The 25305-nt window shown below is 39.3% G+C and overlaps 1 protein-coding gene across 1 annotated transcript in view; it reads right to left on the minus strand.

The window, feature by feature from the left end:
• Positions 1 to 25305, minus strand: part of adgrv1 (adhesion G protein-coupled receptor V1) — a 513902-nt gene that overhangs the window by 233642 nt on the left and 254955 nt on the right. The window contains exons 62-66 of the mRNA XM_061980535.1: positions 24142 to 24306; positions 9286 to 9409; positions 9080 to 9203; positions 8867 to 9005; positions 3284 to 3469 (exon numbers count right to left, since the gene is read on the minus strand). Of these exons, the coding sequence (XP_061836519.1) occupies positions 3284 to 3469; positions 8867 to 9005; positions 9080 to 9203; positions 9286 to 9409; positions 24142 to 24306 (738 nt within the window). The remainder of the gene's footprint in view (positions 1 to 3283; positions 3470 to 8866; positions 9006 to 9079; positions 9204 to 9285; positions 9410 to 24141; positions 24307 to 25305) is intronic.

A 25305-nucleotide genomic window follows, 5' to 3' on the forward strand; every position in this document is an offset into this window, starting at 1 on the left:
AGTACAGTCAATAGAATGCTTTCTTTTCTTACTAAATGTATTTGTTCTTTCCAATTTGACAGAAAAAAAAAATGTACTGCAGGCTATTGCATATATTTTATTCAATATTATCTAAAAATGTAACAAATATCATATTATCATATGTTCCATTTTTTATTCAAATAAAATCAAATACTTAAACATCTGCTTGACTTATGTATGAATATGTAATAATCATGTTGTTCATGATAGTAATATAATGTTAGTTACATTTGTATGAATTCAAGTTGGAAAATAATTATAATCTGTAATAATAATAAACTATTAGTTTTGTGTTTTCTAATAAAATAACATATATTTTATTACCATATATTTAAAAAAAAAAAATTTTGAAAATAAAAATAAATATTTGATTGACTTGTGATAATAGAGCAAGTTATACATTAAATTGTAAAAATGACAATAGGTTGTACAGTAAAATAAAAAAGGGCAGCTCCGTTGCCAGAATTTTGACATAAATAAAAATATGGTACCGTGATACACTGCAAAAACAACAACAACCATGGATTTTATCATTTAAAAAAACTAGCTGTTTAGTCGCCAGAATTTTTATTGTAAAAAACAAACAAAAAACAGTGGTATCATTTTTCAATGTACAGTAACATGCTGTAAAAAAAAGAAACACCATAAATTCTACAATACAAGTCTGGCAACTGAGCTGCATTTTTTTTTAGAGAGTATGTAAAAAAAATCTAATAATCAAATGCATAGGGAATTGTGTATAAATATCATGAGATTAATTTTCATACATTTATATCAATGTATTACGCACTGTTACAACCCTCTAAATGGCAGCCATAAATGTGATGTAGCCCTCAATAAAAAACAGTTTGAAACCCCTGAGTTAACTCATGCAATTAATCACAAAAAAAACTCCACCCATCATGTATACACGCAGATTTATCACCCAGTAATTGTCTTTTCGTAAAGTAATTTCAATTAGCAAGCGAGTAATAATCTGTGATTAATCATGATGAATCGAATCTAAATTTGACAGCACAAAAAAATAAACACATACCGCATGCAACTGAATATTTCTTAAACTTAATCTGCAACAAATTACCATATATTCCAAACATTTTTTTGAATAAATAATAAAATGTATTGCCTCATGATTTCAAAGCAATTTATCCATCAAACGGTACACTGTAAATTTTTTTTATTGATTTTACTGTAAAAGACCCACAGGTCATTCGCCAGAATTTTAACGTTTAAAAAAAAAAAAATGTGGTACCATTTTTCCATTCATAGTAATATGCGGTATAAACATCATACATTTTACAGTAAAATTCAGGCAACTGAACTGCGATTTTTTTTTTTTAATCTACAGGTTTGATGTCAAGTGTACGTAAAACAACCCGACAACAATAATCACATATATTCACAATCATATTTATATACAGTCGTGGTCAAAAGTTTACATACACTTGTAAAGAACATAATGTCATGGCTGTCTTGAGTTTCCAATAAATTCTACAACTCTTATTTTGTGTGATAGAGTGATTGGAGCACATACTTGTTGGTCACAAAAAACATTCATGAAGTTTGGTTCTTTTATGAATTTATTATGGGTCTACGGAAAATGTGAGCAAATCTGCTGGGTCAAAAGTATACATACAGCAATATTTGGTTACATGTCCCCTGGCAAGTTTCACTGCAATAAGGAGTTTTTGGTAGCCATCCACAAGCTTCTGCTTAAATATTGACCACTCCTCTTGACAAAATTAGTGCAGTTCAGCTAAACGACAGAACTTTCCTTCAGAAGGTCTTATCTTTGTTCATGTGATGTCAAATGAAACAAAAATTGAGCTGTTTGTCCACAATACCCAACAATATGTTTGGAGGAGAAAAGGTGAAGCCTTTAATCCCAGGAACACCATTCCTACCATCAAGCATGGTGGTGGTAGTATTATGCTCTGGGCTTGTTTTGCTGCCAATGGAACTGGTGCTTAACATAGAGTAAATGGGACATTGAAAAAGGAGGATTACATCCAAATTCTTCAGGACAACCTAAAATCATCAGCCCGTAGGTTGGGTCTTGGGCGCAGTTAGGTGTTCCAACAGGACAATGACCCCAAACACACGTCAAAAGTGGTAAAGGAATGGCTAAATCAGGCTAGAATTAAGGTTTTAGAATGGCCTTCCCAAAGCCCTGACTTAAACGTGTGGACAATGCTAAAGAAACAAGTCCATGTCAGAAAACCAACAAATTTAGCTGAACTGCACCAATTTTGTCAAGAGGAGTGGTCAAAAATTCAAGCAGAAGCTTGTGGATGGCTACCAAAAACGCCTTATTGCAGTGAAACCTGCCAAGGGACGTGTAATCAAACATTAACATTGCTGTATGTATACTTTTGACCCAGCAGATTTGGTCACATTTTCAGTAGACACATAATAAATTCATAAAAGAACCAAACTTCATGAATGTTTTTTGTATGTGCTCCAACCACTCTATTACAAAAAAATAAGAGTTGTAGAAATGATTGGAAACTCAAGACAGCCATGACATTATGTTCTTTACAAGTGTATGTAAACTTTTGACCACGACTGCGGCCATAACTGCGATGTGACACCCCTAGCCGATAACTAAAAATGGACATAAATGTGTTTTTCCAACCATGAAAGTGAGAAAGTGAGTGTGAAGGACAGAGCTGAGAGGAAGAAGTGGATGGTATTCACCAAATTAAAGAAATAAATCATCACAGACATGACAGAACACGTGGCAGACTTTGAGCGTGGCCCTTGCTAGTCTTAAAATGATATATAAATGGCTGACATTTATCCAAGAAAATATGGAGAAGCTGCTGATGGTGTGTTTGATGGAGAAGCATCAAAGTCCGTTCTCCAAGGTAACTGCTGTACATTAGACTTAGACAAACTCTGTTGATCCACAACGGAAATTGTTCCACACAGTAGCTCAGTCACAAAGGATGGAAAGGGTAAGGATGGAAAGGATAATGCACACAAGGGCACAAAAAGAGGGCGAAAATTATTATTACATTACTTCACAAAACTATTGTAATTGTTTGTCAGGCATTCCATTGTGTTGTTTTATACAATATTTAGTATCTAAAAGTTACTTTTTTTTTTTGAAAGGCATGTTACATGTTACAAGAACCAAATTAAATTGATTTCGATTCATTTCAATGGGAGACGTTGACTTGAGATACAAGCGTTTTAGGTTAAGAGCTCTGTCACAGAACCAATAGTTGAGGTATCGCTGAATATCGTTTTTTGCACTCACAGTTTGCTCCTCCTCGATTGCACGGATCTGTTGCTGGCTGAGGGAGAAGAGGCCATAGGGGTTGTCACTGGCTGCCATGATGATCCTGGCATGGCGTGCAGTGGGACTGACGTCCAGTCCTGGCGTCATGGACGTCAGCGTTAACTGGAAATCACGCCGCTCCTCAGGAAAGTCATCATCGACAACCTTCCGCCACAACAGAGAACATAGGAGTTCAGTTTCAGTTTATTTGGAACATGCATACAATACAATGTAATGCATCACACAATTCCAGTTGTTTCATTACAGCACGTCCGAAAAGGAGTAGGAAGAAGCAGAGCTTATTTAATCCTACCCCTTTTCCTATCATAGCAATTTTATCCCATTTCCTTGTTCTCTGTAGCGGAACAGTGAATAAATAAATAATAAATAATTAATATATAATATACATAAATAATCTTTGTCTAAAAAAAAGGGTTCAAGATGTTCATCATATTTGTTGTTCTTTGTACTTTGTCAACACTTGTAGTTTGAACAGTCTCTTAAACTTAATCATATTGGTGCTTTTTTCTATTTCTTTGCTTAATCCGTTCCATTATTTAATTCCACATACTGATATACTAAAGGTTTTAAGTGTTGTACGTGCATACCAGTGACCAGGGCCGGCCCGTGGCATAGGCCGTATAGGCAAATGCTAAGGGCGCCGTCCATCAGGGGGCGCCACGCCAGTGCCACAAATGTTGGAGAAAAAAAAAAAAGAAAGAAAGTTGGTACTATTATTTCTAAATACAAAAAATAATCCCACGTTAATTAAAATGCAAAGTAAAGCCTATTTAATAGAAATATTATTTGTTACAACATTACCCCCCCCCCCCCCCCCCTCTCCCTTACCGTATCATGACTCTTTTTGGACGTCACCACATCAAAAAATCAACACAAGATGTCAAAACGGCCAAAACTGTCAGATGCCCAAGGAAGAAAAAAGAGAAAAGAAGAGGAGTAGAAACGAGAAAAGACAGAGGTAGCAGGTAGGTAACGTTAGCCTACATGAAATTATTTGTCTGTTACAGAATGTGATAGTAACCTGGCTTGTTAGCATTAAGCTAATGTTACATGATTCGGCAATTGCTAATCAATAAATAGCTAGTTCTGTTTTAACGTCGGGTTAATATTGTGGAGGGGGCTAAATTGTTATGGAAAATAATAATGTAACGTTAGGTAATTACTGTACTCCCACCTTACATTCCTCAGGTATTAGATCTTTTAAGCAGGTGTTTTTTGTTTACATTGTTATTGCCTTCTGGTTAGCTAATGTTTGCCCTGCAGGTAATAATCACTTGTCCACCCCTTTATATATTAGGTATAGTTGTAAGTAAAAAAAAAAAAAAGGTGAAAGATAAAGCTATTCGGTTTCTTGTAAAATCTTGCCTAGGGCGCCAGATTGGTTAGGGCCGGGCCTGCCAGTGACGTGCGGTGAGGTTGATGGCTGATGAGGCACGGACTTCATCACAGTCAGACATATGAACCCTAAAGAGTATCTTATTCACCATTTGATTGGCAGCAGTTAACGGGTTATGTTTAAAAGCTCATACCAGCATTCTTCCCTGCTTGGCACTCAGCATCAAGGGTTGGAATTGGGGGTTAAATCACCAAAAATGATTCCCAGGCGCGGCGCCACTGATGCCCACTGCTCCCCTCACCTCCCAGGGGGTGAACAAGGGGATGGGTCAAATGCAGACGACAAATTTCATTACACCTAGTGTGTGTGTGACAATCATTGGTACTTTAACTTAACTTTAACTTTACACATACAAACTGTAGCACACAACAAAGCACATTTAATTAAAAAAAACATTATTATGGTCTTACCTTTACTTAGAAATTAAGTCCATGCGCCGTAACTAAAGCCCTCACTTAAACTTTCCACGTGCAAGATTGAATCTATTTAAAGAAGTGTAACCGAGGGTTTATAAATGTCGCCTATACTGTATGAAACTACAAAATAACAAACACGGAGGCTCCAGTTTACACGAGGACCACTTTATTTACCTTCTTTCAAAAACCTCCGCAACGTGACATCACTTCCGCTCTCAGCGCCTTCAAAATAAGAGATCAAGGCATATACTGTATAACAGCGCATAACAGGAACTTAACATCACAAAGAGAAAAGCCCATGAAAATAGGTTACAAAAGTTATTTAATAAGAAGCCAAAAAGTGCAAAAACAATAATGTTCGTGTTGGAGGAGTTGTGAATTAGATACACCTGCAGTCTGCAGGTGTACCTAATGTTGTGGCTCTGCAGTCATTCACAACTCCTCCAACACGAACATTATTGTTTTTGCACTTTTTGGCTTCTTATGAAATATTTTTTTTAAATAGATTCAATCTTGCATGTGGAAAGTTTAAGTGTGGGCTTTAGTTGATATAACAATTCTACGGCGGGGGTGCAGGAGGCGGGATTACTGGAGCCTCAGCCAGTGCGTCTTTTGCAGCCGTTTTATGATCGCTCAGCACAATAAATACGTTACACACATACAGTTGTTGACAAAATACACTGTACATTATATACCTCAGCTAACTAAACTATGGAAATGTATAATATAGTTCATATAGCAATACAGTCTCACTGCACAGCAGGCCTGCAGTTAGCCGAGTCCGGAATCCATGTTGAGGCACTGAGTGACGTGCCTCAACTGGCTGCTGTTCACAGCACCGTCTCTTCTCAGTATTTGAACGGCAAATGTGAAAATTCAGCGATTTTGAATAAAAATAATCTAAAACTGGTGAAGTTAAATGGAAAATAACTTTATAGTATAATCACTGGATACATATAACAATTTAATTATTTTTTTTTCTTTTTACATTTTTTTTCTTTCCATGATGGCAGGTGAGGCCCCGCCTCTAGTGACTGCACGTCACTGGTGCATACAATTGTTTTAAATTACATTTACATCTAAGGTTATATTTATCCTCTTTTGTTGAGAAGAAATGTTGTACATTATTGTGTAGCAGGTTCTAGTTTGCTTTGTACATAATTTTAGCTGTTTGCAAATGCACCAAATCGTTAATTTCAATAATTGGGATTCAATAAATAAAGTGTTTGTATGTTCTCTATATCCAACATTATGTATTATATAATTGATCTTTTTAGTAACACAGTTAGTGAATGATTTGTAGTTTTTTACCCATATTTCAACACAATAACTCAGATATGGTAACACTAGCGAGCAGTAGAGAATATGAAGGGATTTTTGGTCTAGAAAATGTTTTGCTTTATTCATTATTGACATGTTTCTTGCTACTTTATGTTGTATATTTTTACATGAGATTTCCAATTCATTTTATCATCTATTATTACACCCAAAAATGTGTTTTCTTTTACCCTTTCAATATTTACTCCGTCTATTTGTACTTGTGTTTGACTTTCTCTTCTACTGTTACCAAATAGCATTATTTTAGTTTTACTGAGATTCAAAGATAGTATATATTTGTCAAACCATCTTTTTAATTTGTTAATTTCTTCTGTTATTATTTGTATTATCTTCTGTGTGTTCTCTCCTGAACAAAATGCTGTTGTGTCATCTGCAAATTATACTAACTTTAAGTCCTTTGTAACTTTACAAATGTCATTTATATAAAGACAGAACAATTTTAGTCCGAGTATTGATCCCTGAGGTACGCCACAAAATATTTTTAGCTCTATATAAGTGTGTTCGCCTATCTTCACGTATTGCTTCCTGTTGGTTAAGTAGCTTCTAATCCAGTTCAATACCAACCCTCTGATTCCATACCGTTCTAATTTGTTTATTAAGATGTTATGATTAATTGTGTCAAATGCATTTGTTAAATCCATAAACACTGCAGCAGCACTTTTTTTTAACATCTATTGCATTTGTGATCTCTTCCGTTATTTCGATTATTGCCATTGATGTTGAGATGTTGGCTCTGTATCCGTATTGGTTGTCTGTGAGTGTTTTGTTTTTATTTATGAATTTGTCTAATCTGTTATTGAACAGTTTTTCAATGATCTTAGAAAATTGTGGAAGTAGAGAAATAGGTCTGTAGTTTGTAAACTGGTGTTTGTCTCCAGTCTTAAAAATCGGTACGATTTTTGCTATTTTCATATTGTCTGGGAATTTGCCTGTTTGAAATGATAGGTTGCTGATGTATTAGGGGTGTAACAGTACGTGTATTTGTATTGAACCGTTTCGGTACGGGGGTTTCGGTTCGGTTCGGAGGTGTACCAAACGAGTTTCCACACGAACATATTAAGTAGCCGCCTCCGTTTCCTTCTGCCTCTGTTTCTGTCAGGACTCTACACAGCACCCAGCATTGTCCCACCCACACAACCATCTGATTGGTTACAAACAGAACGGTAACAGCCAATCAGCAGTGCGTATTCAGAGCGGTAACAGCCAATCAGCAGTGCGTATTCAGAGCGGTAACAGCCAATCGGCAGTGCGTATTCAGAGTGCTTGTAGTCAGTGCTTAGCGTTTAGCAGGTAAACATCAGGCAGCCGACTCTCCCCAAATTATAATAAACACCTCCCAGTCAACTACTAGTAACATCACTATGAGCCCGTTGACCTTCTAGAAGCTTAAACTGCAGCTCAGCTCGCTCGCAGTCCTGGCTTGAGGTGAAGGCTAATTCACTTTTAGCGTAACGTTAGCTCATTTTGCGGTGTGTGTGTTACGGATAGCAAAGCCCTGTCTGTCTGTTCTTTCACTTTACCTTTTTCTGTGTTGATTGAGCTGTGTTGAAGCAGCAAAAAAGGACATTATGTTAAATGAAGAGTTTCTGTCTCTGATAGTTGATATAATAATGTAACTCCATCATAAAGCCTACATGAACTCCATGGTGTTCAGGGATGAATAGTCTCTCCTATTGCTATTGTACCATTTTTTCACCTATAGTTACATTAATCATTAGTAATGCAGCAGCCTAGTTTTGAATGGCAGGGTCCCTGCTATCACATGTTGATAAAAATATAACATTTACATAATAAATCAACTACAGGCTTCCCAAATGCTGTAATAAATTCAGCATGATGAGTTGACTTGAAACTGTTTAATGTTGCACTTTTTACATGTAGAAGAAAAGTTTTGTCATTTTTTTTAATTTTTTAATTTAACTTGAGGCAGTTTAATATTGATTAACGTGGGCAGAATTATTATAGTGTTCCCAATGTTAAAAGGATAAAGCCATTGTTTACAAATTTGGTAAATAAATAACCCAAAAATGTATATTTTGTTGTTTTCTTATTGTACCAAAAATGAACCGAACCGTGACCTCTAAACCGAGGTACGTACCGAACCTAAATGTTTGTGTACCGTTACACCCCTATGATGTATATATTGTTAAAGGTTCTGAAATCTCTTCAGTAACCTTTTTTATCGTTTTCATATCAATTTCGTTGCAATCAGTTGAGGTCTTGGGTTCACTTTTTTTCCACAATATTGATTATTTCCTCTTTTGTCACTCCTTCTCGGAACATAGAGTTGGGGTTTGTATCTATGGTGTCATTCAAGTTCTCACTGACTCAGGATCTGGAATCATAGATTTGTCTGTGTAATTAGCTCGGAGGGGGCATGGACGCCAGTACCGTCAGAATAAAAGAAGCCAGGGACTGCTGGTCCCTCATGGTCACTGTGCCAGATAGCTCCTCAAACTCCGCCACCTCAGCGGGAGTGATGTTCCAACGCACCTGCACGTCCCCCAACACACCCGGGCCACGCACCAGGCTGAAACAACACGCATCGTTTTTCACACGCGCCGTTCAGACAGGACGTTTGCCTCCTGGCGATGGTTACGTCACCTGACAACAGCGCTGCCATTGTAAGGTCCTTCAGGCTCTCCGATGAAAATGCTCCTCGCCGACTCTGCCAGCCCGATGATGCCCAGGGCAGCCTTGTCTGCCAGGATGGTGATGGTCGCCAAGCCTGGAGCACAGAGAGAAGGCAGCGGACTTTTTGACATTGGAATGTTTTTTTTATTAAATTGCTGACTTTCTGAAATACGGACCGTTTATAGGGTCAATGACAGCACCGGTGTCACTGGCAGGAAACAGCTGAACGGTGAAGAGCTCGTCTCCTTCAAGTACGCTGTCAGCAAGGGCTCTTATCACAAAAGTCTTCCTTGATTCATTCTGTAAAGTCAACATTACAGACATTTACAATCAACTTGCTTTTTTATTCAGATATTTCCCCCCAAAATACAAAACAAAACCCTACAGTCATCCCTGGTTTATCACTGCTAATTGGTTCTGGACCTTAAAAGAAGACATGTAGTTTCTAGTTTCTCTTGTTATATTCTGATTCTTATTGTTGCTTTTTATTTTTATTGTTATATTTTCTATTTTATTTCCATTTATACCCCCATTACTTACTTTTTACTTTTTAAATTCGATCTCAATTCTGTACACTGCTGCTGGAATTTTAATTTTCCTGAGGGAACTCTCCGAAAGGAATCAAAGTACTATCTATCTATTTACAAACCCCGTTTCCATATGAGTTGGGAAATTGTATTAGATGTAAATATAAAACGGAATACAATAATTTGCAAATCATTTTCAACCCATATTCAGTTGAATATGCTACAAAGACAACATATTTGATGTTCAAACTGATAAACATTTTTTTTTTTTGCAAATAATCATTAACTTTAGAATTTGATGCCAGCAACACGTGACAAAGAAGTTGGGAAAGGTGGCAATAAATACTGATAAAGTTGAGGAATGCTCATCCAACACTTATTTGGAACATCCCACAGGCGAACAGGCAAATTGGGAACAGGTGGGTGCCATGATTGGGTATAAAAGTAGATTCCATGAAATGCTCAGTCATTCACAAACAAGGATGGGGCGAGGGTCACCACTTTGTCAACAAATGCGTGAGCAAATTGTTGAACAGTTTAAGAAAAACCTTTCTCAACCAGCTATTGCAAGGAATTTAGGGATTTCACCATCTACGGTCCGTAATATCATCAAAGGGTTCAGAGAATCTGGAGAAATCACTGCACGTAAGCAGCTAAGCCCGTGACCTTCGATCCCTCAGGCTGTACTGCATCAACAAGCGACAAAGGATATCACCACATGGGCTCAGGAACACTTCAGAAACCCACTGTCAGTAACTACAGTTGGTCGCTACATCTGTAAGTACAAGTTAAAACTCTCCTATGCAAGGCGAAAACCGTTTATCAACAACACCCAGAAACGCCATCGGCTTTGCTGGGCCTGAGCTCATCTAAGATGGACTGATACAAAGTGGAAAAGTGTTCTGTGATCTGACGAGTCCACATTTCAAATTGTTTTTGGAAACTGTGGATGTCGTGTCCTCCGGACCAAAGAGGAAAAGAACCATCCGGATTGTTATAGGCGCAAAGTTGAAAATCCAGCATCATGGTATGGGTGTGTATTAGAGCCCAAGACGTGGGCAACTTACACATCTGTGAAGGCGCCATTAATGCTGAAAGGTACATACAGGTTTTGAAGCAACATATGTTGCCATCCAAGCAACGTTACCATGGACGCCCCTGCTTATTTCAGCAAGACAATGCCAAGCCACGTGTTACATCAACGTGGCTTCATAGTAAGAGAGTGCAGGTACTAGACTGGCCTGCCTGTAGTCCAGACCTGTCTCCCATTGAAAATGTGTGGCGCATTATGAAGTCTAAAATACCACAACGAAGACCCCCGGACTGTTGAACAACTTAAGCTGTACATCAAGCAAGAATGGGAAAGAATTTCACCTGAGAAGCTTCAAAAATGTGTCTCCTCAGTTCCCAAACGTTTACTGAGTGTTGTTAAAAGGAAAGGCCATGTAACACAGTGGTGAACATGCCCTTTCCCAACTACTTTGGCACGTGTTGCAGCCATGAAATTCTAAGTTAATTTTTATTTGCAAAAAAAAAAAAAGTTTATGAGTTTGAACATCAAATATCTTGTCTTTGTAGTGCATTCAATTGAATATGGGTTGAAAAGGATTTGCAAATCATTGTATTCCGTTTATATTTACATCTAACACAATTTCCCAACTCATACGGAAACGGGGTTTGTATGTACTGTAGGGCCTGACCTACGGAGATCCACGTATCACACGCTTAATAGCGTGTGATATGTGTAAAATTGTGTGTACTGTAATGTTCAGACTAGTGTTGTCCCGATACCAATATTTTGGTACGGGTACCGGTATCAAAATTATTTTGATACTTTTCTAAATAAAGGGGACCACAAAAATGGCATTATTGGCTTTATTAAAAAAAAAAATCTTAGGGTACATAAACATATGTTTCTTATTGCAAGTTTGTCCTTAAATAAAATAGTGATCATACAAGACAACTTGTCTTTTAGTAGTAAGTAAACAAACAAAGGCTCCTAATTTAGCTGCTGACATATGCAGTAACATATTGTGTCATTTATCATTCTATTATTTTGTCAACATTATGAAGAACAAGTGGTAGAAAATGAATTATTAATCTACTTGTTTATTTACCGTTAATATCTGCTTACATTCTCTTTTAACATGTTCTATCTACACTTCTGTTAAAATGTAATAATCACTCATTCTTCTGTTGTTTGATACTTTACGTTAGTTTTGGATGATACCACAAATTTGGGTGTCAATCCGATACCAAGTAGTTACAGGATCATACATTGGTCATATTCAAAGTTCTCATGTGTCCAGGGACGTATTTCCTGAGTTTATAAACATAATATAAACTTAAAAAAAATCAAAGAAGATGTTGTGATGCCAAAAAGTATCGATGTAATCTTAGTAGTATCGACTAGATACACTCCAGTACTTGATATCATTACAGTGGATGTTAGGTGTAGATCCACCAATGGTGTTTGTTTACATTGTGACGCCGGTGAGCTACGGTGTGTAGTGAAGCATGTTAAGCTATTCCTCGTCCTGCAGGGATGATACTTGTGAGAAACGTACATTATTTGTCGCCATGGAGACGAGTATTAGTGATTTAGAAGTAGCTAAAACACTGACGACTGGGGCTGGACTTTAGCCGCTAGCTAGCTAGCCATGTCTTAAAGCACCTCTTCCTGAGGGCGTTTCAGTGTTATAACTTCATCTTTATCTTTAGTTTTTAAGCCAAAATGTGTCAATTCTTTTTTTTCTGTCTACACACCGTGTCTGCTTGTAAGTACTCTGTGATTTTGCGCTGCCGAACATGCTCCTCTGCTCGTAAACCAGCAATGACAGGACGTGACGACAATGGAGCGGGGGGTGGCGGACCGGTACTTTTCAGAGGCGGTATAGTACCGAAAATGATTCATTTGTACCGTGGTACTATACTAATACCGGTATACCGTACAACCCTAGTTCAGACCATAAAGTGCGCTGTCGATGAGCAGGTCCATACATAAGGCACAATAAAGGGGTCATATTATGACTTCCTTGTGGACTACATAACATGTAATGCTGGTTCTTTGTCAAAATATTGCATAGATGATGTGTTACAGACCATCTTCAAGCCGCTTTCTAACCGTCTCTTCAAGATGTGCCTTTTTGTGGGCGCTCTTATTTACGCGGCTCCACTTTCACAGCGTCTTCCCCCCGTCATCTTTGTTGTACCGGTAGTTTTTAGCGCTTCCATAGCGAGTTTACTGACAGATATAAATTAGAACTGTACGCTACCTTGTATTAGAAATGGCAACAGCGGAGGATGAATGCCCCATAACAAGAGGACAGAGGAAAAGGAGGAGTTTAATCACTACGGCGCGGCCTGCAATGCAGGGGCTACTTATGCAGATCCCAAATACACATCGACAGGTATCAATAGGTAAGAAAAGTTGGTTTTACATAATTTTGCGAAACAAAATCCTGATAATGTCTCCTAATAGATGCCATTTTGGCGTCCTTGAACACACACCATAATAAGCACAGTACACCTGACTACGGTAGCCGCAATGCTCCGACAATCGATCAAGCGGTGCGGTTTCGTAGCCTACCAAAGTCGTACTAAAACATTTTTTCAAAATTTTTGTGCGCAGTGTGTAAAGTTTTATATTCTCAACGAAACATCAAAGTTTTGGTCTTGCTTGCTTACGGGTACTTGCTAGCGTCACATATTGAACAGGGGGCATCAATCTGCGGTCCACACGTACCTCTTATGTGTGACTACCATCTGGTCACACTTATCATTACAGAATGTACCAAAACATTTTTTTTTAAGTCAGTAAGCACAACCAGAATTAATCCGCACATTAGGCGCACCAGGTTATAAGGCGCACTGACGATTTTTGACAAAATGAAAGGATTTTAAGTGTGCCTTATAGCCCGAAAAATACGGTACTGTTAGTGTGCATGTTGCGTGCGATCTACTAAAATTGCACGTGCTATACATAATCAGTGCAGACCGCCTTATTTACATGAAGGTTTTGCAAGTCTACGTGGCTTTCACCACTCGATCATTTACTGCACATTTGTGTCTTCATGCTCCTACCTGTGGGGTTTAGCTATTTTTCAAACAAGCAGGAGATACGTACTGTACCACTTTTTACAGGCATTTAAAAAATTAAAAAATATTTTGACTCTAGGGCCTCATTGAGAGAAAAAAAGTTTCTGTGGGCTGGAATATATATATATATATATATATATATATATATATATATATATATATATATATATATAGTATATAGTCGCACCGGCCGAAAATGCATAATAAAGAAGAAAAAAAACATATATAAGTCGCACTAGAGTATAAGTCGCATTTTTTGGGGACATTTTTCGCCAGTCCCTTACAAGTTCCTCACTTACTCCAAACTGTCTTTCTGCTGCTCGATTGCCGTTTTCTGCTGCATATTTCACTACTTCCAGCTTGTAACCTGCAATATATGATTTCCTTTTCGGTGCTATTTTTGTTCAGCTCTTCTCAGTTATTATAAGTTACCGCCAATGTTGAAATGATCAATTTCCATAGGTACGGAAGTAGTAGCAAGTAGCATCTTTTTTTTCACAATGCACTTCTGCCATGACCCGCCCCAGCAAAATTTTTATTGGTTGACGTGTGTTTGACGATTGCTGATATGCGCCTAGTAGAGATGCGCGGTTTGCGGGCACAACCGCGGAGTCCGCGGATTATCCGCGGATCGGGCGGATGAAATTAAAAAAAATAAGATTTTATCCGCGCGCGGGTCGGGTCGGGCGGATTAATTAGATTTTTTTTTTTGTTTTTTTTTTTTTGCGGGTGGCAGTTAAACCAATTCGGAAATATATATACATAGTTAAATGTTGTTACCCACATACGAAAAACGAGCAGGCACCTGCTGCATATGCCACAACAGAAGAAAAAAAAAGAAAAGAGATGGACACTTTTACGGAGCGGAGAAGGGACGCCTCGGCGGGGTCCGGGACCGAGGCCCCTTCCCCCGAGAGGGCCTCACCGGGAGCCGTAGCTGAGGCGATCCGCGAGAAGGGCCCGACGCACGTCCAGGGTCACCACCGCGCCCACCGCACCGACACCCCGCCTCGTCCGCCTTTGCCGCGGCCGGCGTCACGCGCAGCAGGTAAGCAGCTTACCTGCCCGTCACCCCCGTGGCCGGGGGCTCGTAACATGGGTCACTCCGCGCGCTCCGCCCGCGCAACTTACCTGCCCGCCACCCCTGTTGCCGGGGGCGCGTAACAGGGCTCACTCCGCACGCAGTGCGCTCACGAAGGGGGTGGGGCTCACCCTGGTTGATATAGAGAGCAGGACGGTGGCCATGGAAGTCGGAACCCGCTAAGGAGTGTGTAACAACCCACCTGCCGAATCAACTAGCCCTGAAAATGGATGGCGCTGGAGCGTGGGCCCATACCTGGCCGTTGCCGGCAGCGAGACGCGCTTGGAGGTGCGCTCAGCGCGGCTCCCATATGATTGCGCACTGGTGTGCGTCTGGGTCGTGACAGCGTGGCACGCGAAAGTCTGTGCTGCATTGGATCAGTCTCCTTTCTTTAACAGGCAAAAGCTTTATAACCTCACCATACCTGCCAACTTTTGAAATCAGAAAAACCTAGTAGCCAGTGTCCAAGGGCCGCAGGCCCCGGTAGGTCCAGGACAAAGTCCTGGTGGAGGGTTCAGGGCTTCGCCCCCCGACGCAAAATGATTATTAGCATTCAGACAGGTTAAAATGTTGCTAAAACCATCACTTTTCTATCAGTCACAGTGACTTTTCAAAACAAAAATATTACAGCAAAAATCATATGGGTTGATTGGCATGTTTATTCTGTAAGCTAACTTCAATAGTTTGAAATTATTTTGACAGTTAATGCCAGTTATCCTGTCAACCTTTCACAAGACTTCAATTTGTTAATTGAAAGTATAAACAGTATAAACACTTTTTACAGTAAACAAATGGTAAAACAGTACTAAACAATTCCATAAAAAAAAAATTGGTGTCATTATTAACTTTCTGTCCAAGCTTGTATAATCTACTGCCTTGTTCAATTGTAAAAATATTCTGTGCCTAAAATTCACATTTCTATCACAATTATCATACTGTAAACATGGTAAGCTAACTTCATTAAAATTAATAGTCCTGTCAATAGCATGGAATTACAATTCAAATGTAGTTTTTTTGTAAGCCTTTCAAAAGAATTCAAAATATGAAAAATTAATGACAATTAATTTAAGCCATCAGACACTTGAAAAGTGGCACATCACATCTCTAATGTAATCATTTGAACTTTTCAACAGAAATAGCACTGCAAAAATATCAAGGACATACTTCTGTATTTTGGTAGTTATGCTGTCAACATTTAACAAGATTTCTTCAACTTGGACTTGAAAGCATAAATAGTATAAACACTTTTAACAGTATGTCGTGCTGTGAAATACAGCCGACAGGATTGCGCACCAAACACGAAGCAAGGCCAAAGCGCATGCATGGTGCAGGAGAACAAAGGACTTCTTTCATTTAAGGTTTGTGATAAACCATCAAACTCATTCGTTAAAAGGACTCTATAGTAATATAAAGCGAATTTTTCTGGACATTATCATGCAAGAAAAGTTTATTTTTGGGACCGCGATCACCGCGTAATGATTTTTAAAGGTTGCATTACAAACATTTAACTGTCCCATGTGATCAGCCAGTGCGATTGGAAATCCATGCTCAATTATTGCCTCCGTAAATAAAACTTCGGGCGGGTGCGGGCGGATGGCGGGCGGGTGCAGTTCTGATCAAACGTTACATCGGGTGGATGGCGGATGGTTGACGACTTTCTGACGCGGTTGCGGATGAAATAAATTGCCTATCCGCGCATCTCTAGCGTCTAGTCACTTACGTGAATGAGATAAATAATAGTATTTGATATTTTACGGTAATGTGTTAATAATTTCACACATAAGTCGCTCCAGAGTATAAATTGCACCCCCGGCCAAACTATGAAAAAAACTGCAATTTATAATCCGAAAAATACGGTATATCTATCTATATATATATATATATATATATATATATATATATATATACATACACACTGTATATACACATACTTTTGTTGTAAAAATCTGCTTCTGGGTCTGTCCTCCACACCCGCGTTTCAGGTTGGCTGCTCTGTGAACAAACCCCGCCCACACTACTTGGTGCCTCGTCTGCCTGGAGCGACTGGGACGTAGATTATCGTAACGACCCGTATATCAATCAAAAGTGTGGATTCCAACCATTTAAATACTTTCTATAATGTAAGACTTATGGTGATTTGAAAACAGCGCAGTTTTGATGTTAAAAGTCTTTTTAACGGCCCGCATTTTGCCCAGGTCTGATGAAGGAGATACATTCTATGTGAAAAAACAAACGTTTCTAAAAATAAAATGCCAACAGACGCTAAAACGCATCAATTGAATTTGTGTCAAGGCTCCAGCCACCGCCGTACCCCGAGAGGGACAAGTAGTAGTAAATGGATTGGATGGATTGATAGACCCTTAAAGGGGAACTGCACTTATTTGTTTTTAATTTTGCCGGAACTTTTGTCGTTCACAATCAATATGAGGGACAAGAACACACGTCTGTTTTTTTAGGATTCTAAAGATGATAAAAATGCTTGAAAGATGTGGCTAATATGAGTCACCGTTGTAGACTTCAAAGCCTCTAAAACAACTTCAAAAACCTCCATCAACGTTTTATATACAAAACCTAAAACCAGTGAAGTTGGCACATTGTGTAAATGATAAATAAAAACAGAATACAATGATTTGCAAATTATTTTCAACGTATATTCAATTGAATAGACTGCAAAGACAAGATACTCAAAGTTCGAGCTGGTAAACTTTGTTAATTTTTTGCAAATATTAGTTCATTTGGAATTTGATGCCTGCAACATGTTTCAAAAAAGCTGGCACAAGTGGCAAAAAAGACTGAGAAAGTTGAGGAATGCTCATCAAACACTTATTTGGAACATCCGACAGGTGAACAGGCTAATTGGGAACAGGTGGGGGCCATGATCGGGTATAAAAGCAGCTTCCATGAAATGCTCAGTCATTCACAAACAAGGATGGGGCGAGGGTCACCACTTTGTCAACAAATGTGTGGGAAAATTGTCGAACAGTTTAAGAAAAACATTTCTTAACCAGCTATTGCAAGGAATTTAGGGATTTCACCATCTACGGTCCGTAATATCATCAAAAGGTTCAGAGACTCTGAAAAAAAAATAGCATTGAATGCTCGTGACCTCAGGCGGTACTGCCTCAAAAAGCGACATCAGTGTGTAAAGGATATCACCACATGGGCTCAGGAGCACTTCAGAAAACCACTGTCAGTAACTACAGTTGGTCGCTACATCTGTAAATGCAAGTTATAACTCTCCTATGCAAAGCGAAAGCCATTTATCAACAACACCCAGAAACGCCGCCGGCTTTGCTGGGCCCGAGCTCATCTAAGACGGACTGATGCGAAGTGGAAAAGTGTTCTGTGGTCTGACGAGTCCACATTTCAAATTGTTTTTGGAAGTTGTGGACGTTGTGTCCTCCGGACCAAAGAGGAAAAGAACCATACGGACTGTTATAGGCGCAAAGTTGAAAAGCCAGCATCTGTGATGGTATAGGGGTGTATTAGTGCCCAAGACATGGGTAACTTACACATCTGTGAAGGCGCCATTAATGCTGAAAGGTACATACAGGTTTTGGAGCAACATATGTTGCCATCCAAGCAACGTTATCATGGACGCCCCTGCTTATTTCAGCAAGACAATGCCTAGCCATGTGTTACAACTGCATGGCTTTGAAGTAAAAGAGTACGAGACTGGCCTGCCTGTAGTCCAGACCTGTCTCCCATTGAATATGTGTGGCGCATTATGAAGCCTAAAATACCACAAAAGAGACCCGGCCTGTTGAACAACTTACGCTGTACATCAAGCAAGAATGGGAAAGAATTCCACCTGAAAAGCTTAAAAAATTGGTCTCCTCAGTTCCCAAATGTTTACTGAGTGTTGTTAAAAGGAAAGGCCATGTAAGACAGTGGTAACAATGCCCCTGTGCCAACTTTTTTGCAATGTCTTGCAAACACCTGTTAAGTGAAAACCATTTCAGGTGACTACCTCTTGAAGCCCATCGAGAGAATGCCAAGAGTGTGCAAAGCAGTAATCAGAGCAAAGGGTGGCTATTTTGAGGAAACTAGAATGTAAAACATGTTTTCAGTTATTTAATGTTTTTTTGTTAAGTACATAACTCCACATGTGTTCATTCATAGTTTTGATGGCTTCAGTGACAATCTACAATGTAAATAGTCATGAAAATAAAGAAAATGCATTGAATGAGAAGGTGTGTCCAAACTTTTGGCCTATACTGTATATATATGTAATGTATGTATATACCTCTTTTAAAAAAAATTTTTTTAAAGACAAAATCAAAAGAAAAATAAGCAAATTAAATTTTCAGCGCTAAGCTTTGGACTAGAAAAGGAAAAAAACCCTCTCTGCTTAATTGATCATTATTACCTTATAACTGACAATATGGCTCCTTATAGCACTGATTCACTTGGGAATAAATCACTTGGCGCCACCAAAGAAATCTCAAAAAGCTTTTTCTCGCGCGAAAAATACTTGCACGTCTTATATTCGGGTACTGACCGAGAAATATCCCTTTTTACAAAATGTTTATCATTATATTGTAGGTGTAAAGTGCGCGCCATGCCATACTGTAGAGCAGCGCTGCTGGTCTTTCAAGTAGGGGAAGCTCACTTTCAGCTACTCTTTTAGTGAAGTGAAGTGAATTATATTTATATAGCGCTTTTCTCTAGTGACTCAAAGCGCTTTACATAGTGAAACCCAATATCTAAGTTACATTTAAACCAGTGTGGGTGGCACTGGGAGCAGGTGGGTAAAGTGTCTTGCCCAAGGACACAACGGCAGTGACTAGGATGGCGGAAGCGGGGATTGAACCTGCAACCCTCAAGTTGCTGGCACTGCCGCTCTACCAACCGAGCTATACCGCCCCAAATCAATTTTAACCGCAGACACAGTCTCCAAGAACAGATCGAATACATAAAGATGTTAGATTTCACAACAAAAACTTCACTTAAAGGATTGTAAAATGATCCATATCAACACGGGACAAGGGGAAAAAAAGTGGCCTTGTGGTTAGAGTGTCCGCCCTGTAGGTCGTGAGCAATGTTCCCTCTAATTGTTCATGTGTGTGAGCAAACACAAAAACTCCCTGAGCATTCAGTGGAGCACATGTGAGCAACATCACACGTGGCAATACCAGCAGCACACCTGTCTCAAACCAATCTTTTATTATAACACTCAAATGAGAGGAGTCATTTTCATGAGATTATTTTGTAATATTAGTGATTTGGCCCACTTGTAATGAAAATAAAATAAATCTTGTTTTTCATAAGCTATGGATTAGGAATGTACAATATGTCTGGGTGGGGGTCCTGCTTTGGAAATCAATTGTACCCCTTTCAGAGATCACATTTAGTTGCCCTTAAACATCCTCATGTTGCACAATGAAATGTAAGCATAGGATGAAGTGTGCATCCCTGTAACTTCCTCTAGCAACAGCATTCCATGATTAATATCAATAAATTAACATTAATAATAAATGACAGTAGAATAAGCACACGTATGACTGAGGAGTCATAGTGTAACCTTGTGTGGTGTTTGAGTTTTGTGTGGCCATAAACGCACCACTGGCGTAGTGGTATGCGTGTTGGTGACAGATGACAAGTTGGTTTTGGCCTGGTTTGTACGGCAGAAAATGACTAGTTTTTCGAGATAGAAGTTTTTTACTCATGTTTTTGGTGTGGTTATGGCCCAATATAAACAGTTTTGCTCAATAAAGTGATCGATATAATTCCTGTCCTCGAAGCATCTCGATAGACGTTACAATAATTGAACGGTGTTCAATTGAACGGTGTTGACTAACATCGTTAGGGCCGCTTGTTGCATTGCAAAATTACACAGAATAAATTATGTGTTTATTTTGTTTAGAATTCAGATGGGATTTGATTTGGTGCGCAGCATATATTTGCGCCTGCAACCTTAGAGTTAACGTTGGTCGTGAGTTCAAACTCCGGCCGAGTCATACCAAAGACTATAAAAATGGGACCCATTAACTCCCTGCATGGCACTCAGCATCAAGTGTTGGAATTGGTGGCTAAATCACCAAAATGATTCCCGAGCGCAACCACCGCTGCTGCCCACTGCTCCCCTCACCTCCCAGGGGGTGGAACAAGGGGATAGGTCAAATGCAGAGGGTAATTTTACCACACCTAGTGTGTGTGTGACTATCAGTGGTATTTTAAAGGCCTACTGAATTTTTTTTATTTTTTATTTAAACGGGGATAGCAGATCCATTCTATGTGTCATACTTGATCATTTTGCGATATTGCCATATTTTTGCTGAAAGGATTTAGTATAGAACAACGACGATAAAGTTCGCAACTTTTGGTCGCTGATAAAAAAAAGCATTGCCTGTACCGGAAGTAGCGTGACGTCACAAGTTGAAAGTCTCCTCACATTTCCCCATTGTTTACACTAGCAGCGAGAGCGATTGGGACCGAGAAAGCGACAATTACCCCAGTCATTTGAGCCAGGATGAAAGATTCGTGGATGAGGAACGTGAGAGTGAAGTATTAGAGTGCAGTGCAGGACGCATCTTTTTTCGCTCTGACCGTAACTTAGGTACAAAGGCTCATTGGATTCCACACTCTCTCCTTTTTCTATTGTGGATCACGGATTTGTATTTTAAACCACCTCGGATACTATATCCTCTTGAAAATGAGAGTCGAGAACACGAAATGGACATTCACAGTGACTTTTATCTCCACGACAATACATCGGTGAAGCACTTTAGCTACGGAGTTAACGTGATAGCATCGGGCTTAACTGCAGATAGAAACAAAATAAATAAACCCCTGACTGGAAGGATAGACAGAAAATCAACAATACTATTAAACCATGGACCTGAAACTCGGTGACGTGCAGTCACTAGAGGCGGGGCCTCACCTGCCATCATGGAAAGAAAAAAAATGTAAAAAGAAAAAAAAAAAAAAAAATTGTTATATGTATCCAGTGATTATACTATAAAGTTATTTTCCATTTAACTTCACCAGTTTTAGATTATTTTTATTCAAAATCGCTGAATTTTCACATTTGCCGTTCAAATACTGAGAAGAGACGGTGCGGTGATCAGCAGCCAGTTGAGGCACGTCACTCAGTGCCTCAACATGGATTCCGGACTCGGCTAACTGCTGGCCTGCTGTGCAGTGAGACCGTATTGCTATATGAACTATATTATACATTTCCATAGTTTAGTTAGCTGAGGTATATAATGTACAGTGTATTTTGTCAACAACTGTATGTGTGTAAAGTATTTCTTGTGCTGAGCGATCATAAAACGGCTGCAAAAGACGCACTGGCTGAGGCTCGCCTCCTGCACCCCCGCCGTAGAATTGTTATATCAACTAAAGCCCACACTTAAACTTTCCACGTGCAAGATTGAATCTATTTAAAAAAGTTATTTCATAAGAAGCCAAATAGTGCAAAAACAATAATGTTGGTGTTGGAGGAGTTGTGAATGACTGCAGGGCCACAACATTAGGTACACCTGCAGACTGCAGGTGTATCTAATTCACAACTCCTCCAACACGAACATTATTGTTTTTGCAATTTTTGGCTTCTTATTAAATAACTTTTGTAACCTATTTTCATGGGCTTTCCTCTTTGTGATGTTAAGTTCCTGTTATGCGCTGTTGCCTTGAGCTCTTATTTTGAAGGCGCTAAGAGCGGAAGTGATGACATGGAGTGGAGCGGAGGTTTTTGAAAGAAGGTAAATAAAGTGGTCCTCGTGTAAACTGGAGCCTCCGTGTTTGTTATTTTGTAGTTTCATACAGTATAGGCCACATTTATAAACCCTCGGTTACACTTTTTTAAATAGATTCAATCTTGCACGTGGAAAGTTTAAGTGAGGGCTTTAGTTGCGGCGCATGGACTTAATTTATAAGTAAAGGTAAGACCATAATAAAGTTTTTTTTATTAAATGTGCTTTTTTGTGTGCTACAGTTTGTATGTGTAAAGTTAAAGTTAAGTTAAAGTACCAATGATTGTCACACACACACTAGGTGTAATGAAATTTGTCGTCTGCATTTGACGCATCCCCTTGTTCACCCCCTGGGAGGTGAGGGGAGCAGTGGGCAGCAGTGGCGCCACGCCCGGGAATCATTTTTGGTGATTTAACCCCCAATTCCAACCCTTGATGCTGAGTGCCAAGCAGGGAAGAATGCTGGTATGAGCTTTTAAACATAACCCGTTAACTGCTGCCAATTAAATGGTGAATAAGATACTCTTTAGGGTTCATATGTTTGTAAATCTGACTGTGATGAAGTCAGTGCCTCACCAGCCATGAACCTCACCGCACGTCACTGCTGAAACTACACGGTTAATGCTTTCCAGCCTGGCGAAGCTTAACAATGCTGTTGCTAACGATGCCATTGAATCTAACTTAGCTACGGACCTCGACAGAGCTATGATAAAAACATTAGCTCTCCACCTACGCCAACCCTCATCTGCTCATCAACACCGAAGCTCACCTGCGTTCCAGCGATCGACGGAGCGACGAAGGACTTCACCCGATCATCGATGCGATCGGCGGCTAGCGTCGGATAGCGTGTCTGCTATCCAAGTCAAAGTCCTCCTGATTGTGTTGCTGTAGCCAGACGCTAATACACCGATCGCATCTACAGCTTTCTTCTTTGCAGTCTCCATTGTTCATTAAACAAATTGCAAAAGATTCACCAACACAGATGTCTAGAATACTGTGGAATTTTGCGATGAAAACTGAGCTTTTTGTATTGGATACAATGGCGTCCCAATACTTCCGTTTCAACCATGGACGTCACGCGCATACGTCATCATACCTAGACGTTTTCAACCGGAAGTTTCGCAGGAAATTTAAAATTGCACTTTATAAGTTAACACGGCTGTATTGGCATGTGTTGCAATGTTAAGATTTCATCATTGATATATAAACCATCAGACTGCGTGGTCGGTAGTAGTGGGTTTCAGTAGGCCTTTAACTTTAACTTAAACCTGAAAAATGCTCTTCCTGTGTCAATCAAAAAGGGATTCAGCCTCAGACAAATCATCCAAGCATCTTGCGGAAGTCAAGGCCACGCCCACTTTCCATACACTTCCAGAGACGCTGTCTCGTTTCTCTGCGGTGGAAAAACCCACTCTATGCTCCCCCATTGAAGTCAATGGATGCTCGGCTTTAATGCACGGTGACGCTACCACAACGAATGAGAAGAAAGTTGCGCCGGCTGTTGCCAAAGTCGTTGATTACAAACATTTTTGTGCATATTTAGTCAATGAAATGAAAACACAAAAGTAAATATTTGACCTTGTGTTTTTGTTGTGTGGCTTTAATGTAGCTGGGGAAATCAGGTCGTACCTCAGTGAAGTCGAGGGTCCCGTTGAGAGGCGAAAGGTCATTCACAGCTCGGCCATCCAGCTGCCACACCAAGGTCACTGCCCCCTCGCCCCCTCCGCTGCGCAACACTGCCAGTCGCGCGTCAGCAGCTGGATCGTCAACAGACTCTGGCTCACGAACGAGAACCTACAAACGGACGAAAGGTACAATGTTTAATGTGACAAGGGTGTCCGAGGTGCAGGACTCCCTTGAAAAAGAGGTTCTTAAGGGACTTTCCTGGGTAAGTAAAGGTTAAAAAAATATATATATATACTGTATATATATATAACTCCACATGTGTTCATTCATAGTTTTGATGCCTTCAGTGACAATCTACAATGTAAATAGTCATCAAAATAAATAAAACGCATTGAATGAGAGGGTGTATATATATATGTACTTAACAAAAAAAAGGTGAAATAACTGAAAACATGTTTTATATTCTAGTTTCTTCAAAATAGCCACCCTTTGCTCTGATTACTGTTTTGCACACTCTTGGCATTCTCTCGATGAGCTTCAAGAGGTAGTCACCTGAAATGGTTTTCACTTCACAGGTGTCATAGTTTTGATGCCTTCAGTGACAATCTACAATGTAAATAGTCATGAAAGTAAAGAAAACACATTGAAATGAGAAGGTGTGTCCAAACTTTTACCCTCTATATATTGTATTGGTTTTAAAATTAAAACAAATATTACAACCTAGGGTTTCTTTGACAAAGAGCATAAAACAAATTTAAAATAATAAAAATAAAAACTTATAACAGATGGATAGATCGGAAGTTGATGTAGAGCAGGGGTAGGGAACCTATGGCTCTCGAGCCAGATGTGGCTCTTTTGATGACTGCATCTGGCTCTCAGATAAATCTTAGCTGACATTGCTTAACAGGATAAGTACTGAATAATTACGCTGATAATCACAGTGTTAAAAATCACATTCAAAATATAAAACATTCTCATGCATTTTAATCCATCCATCCGTTTCCTACCGCACCTGTTCAAGAAGTCGCATTAATGGTAAGAAGTATTTTATTTATTATTGGTTAGCTTCAGAATAACAATGTTATTAAAAAGAATGAGAGACTTATTATACTCTAAAAATGTTGGTCTTACTTAAAAATGCACGTATTTAGTTGTATTCAGTGTTAA

The sequence above is a fragment of the Nerophis lumbriciformis genome, linkage group LG20 (genome assembly GCF_033978685.3).
Source record: "Nerophis lumbriciformis linkage group LG20, RoL_Nlum_v2.1, whole genome shotgun sequence".
Lineage (NCBI taxonomy): Eukaryota > Metazoa > Chordata > Actinopteri > Syngnathiformes > Syngnathidae > Nerophis > Nerophis lumbriciformis.